Here is a 1,605-nt window from a genome sequence, read left to right as displayed (position 1 = left end):
ATTTATTATAGTGGCTTCTTTCTTGATTTTTGACGAGCGAAATCTTCAATTACTTCCTCAAAGTCCAACTTCATTAATATATCACTTTCAATACTCATCAACGATAAATAGTTCAACCTTTCCTGGGTCATAGAACTCCTAATCTCATTTTTTATTCGGTTTAGTTTGGAAAAAGAGCGTTCGCCACTACAATTGGTAACCATGAGGGAAAAAAAAATTCTAATGTAGGATTCACATTGCGTACGACATACGACGTACGATGGTACGATATCCAATAGGACAGCTTGTTTTCTAGATATATAGCTAACAATATTTTGTCGTACGATGAGCTTGTCGTACGCTTTGAAGCTGTTCACATTGTGCACGATTTAATGATTCGTATGATAATGCAACATAACCTGCAGCTCAAACTAAAAATCTATCGAAGGTTAAAAAAACCTCTAGTGGCAAAGACTTTCGACTCCAAAGCCAAAAAACCACTCAGGCAGCAACAAAGATCAGAAAAGCAGCAAAAAAATAATTTTCTTATTCTTCTCAAAACTGATAACCTGCAATATATTCTTATATGCTTTAGTCGTCTTGGAAAATGGATGTCTGTACGCAATTAAAACGGAAAAAAGATTTGTTAACAATCTTATTAATTATACAACAATGGAAAATTAATAAAATAAAGCAAAATCGATCTAAAAAGAAACAAAGACTATGGATTAGACCATGCATTCGTGAACGAGAAATAAGAGGTAAAGCTTCTATATTAGTACAAGAAATGCGTCTTGGAGACCTAAATTGGTACTTTAATTATACTCGAATGATACCTAATACTTTTGATAGACTACTCCACTTAGTTGGACCAATTATAGAAAAACAAAAATTTTTAACAAAAAACATTTTTACGACAACCAATTCCGCCTGATATTCGACTATTAATAACATTAAGGTATATTAACATAATATGTTGTATTTAGTTTTTCTTGAGATATATATATAGTGTTACGCCGCCGCCTGCTACGCTTTGCCGATTCTGGTGTCGCGTTGTCAAGGGGACGCGCCGTTGTTGATTGAGATCGTCCGGCAGATCTTGGAGAAACGTCGACACTTACGGACGTGTTCTCTCCATCGCCTTTTCGAGGGTTCTTATTCTGACGCATATCGTGATATCTACGAGCTGTATCGACCTCTGCAATAAAGACCGTTGTTTCCTTTTAACCATCCTTTGTGTCCAATCCTTTCCGCGGCTCGGGAGTGCGCGTCGCTCTCGTGAGTGAGATCGTGCGAAGCGGGCGTAACAATATGCTTCTTTATTTACTTTAAGGATCAATTTTTTATAGATATTTAGCATCTGGCGATTTGATGGCATTACTTGCGATGTCATACCGTATAGGCAAAAGTACTGTTTCTGGTATAATACAAGAAACATGCGAAGCTATTTGGGAAGTTCTGCAACCTCAGGTTTTAGAACAACCCTCTCAACAAGATTGGATAAAGATTGAAGATGAATTCTTTAAAAGATGGAACTTTCCACATTGCATAGGAGCTATTGATGGGAAACACGTTGTAATACAAGTATATTTATTAGTTTATTATTATATATAAATTATTTGTGTA

General features: G+C 35.8%; 1 protein-coding gene and 1 long non-coding RNA gene across 5 annotated transcripts in view; one reads left to right on the top strand and one right to left on the bottom strand.

Moving 5' to 3' along the window:
• Positions 1-1,605, bottom strand: part of LOC108765772 (uncharacterized) — a 5,824-nt gene that overhangs the window by 2,506 nt on the left and 1,713 nt on the right. The window lies entirely within an intron of this gene.
• The window catches only part of LOC108765771 (putative nuclease HARBI1), a 2,089-nt gene continuing 854 nt past the window's right edge, over positions 371-1,605 (top strand). For 2 of the 4 annotated variants that reach the window (XM_018514616.1, XM_018514618.1), the window contains exons 1-2: positions 371-937; positions 1,329-1,563. In XM_018514616.1, the coding sequence (XP_018370118.1) occupies positions 1,351-1,563 (213 nt within the window). In that variant the 5' untranslated portion in view covers positions 371-937; positions 1,329-1,350. The remainder of the gene's footprint in view (positions 938-1,328; positions 1,564-1,605) is intronic. The other 2 variants (XM_018514614.1, XM_018514615.1) reach the window with 2 other exon arrangements.

The sequence above is a fragment of the Trachymyrmex cornetzi genome, unplaced genomic scaffold, assembly GCF_001594075.2.
Source record: "Trachymyrmex cornetzi isolate Tcor2-1 unplaced genomic scaffold, Tcor1.1 scaffold53, whole genome shotgun sequence".
NCBI classification, from domain to species: domain Eukaryota; kingdom Metazoa; phylum Arthropoda; class Insecta; order Hymenoptera; family Formicidae; genus Trachymyrmex; species Trachymyrmex cornetzi.
This window is presented reverse-complemented; position numbering and strand designations above follow the sequence as displayed.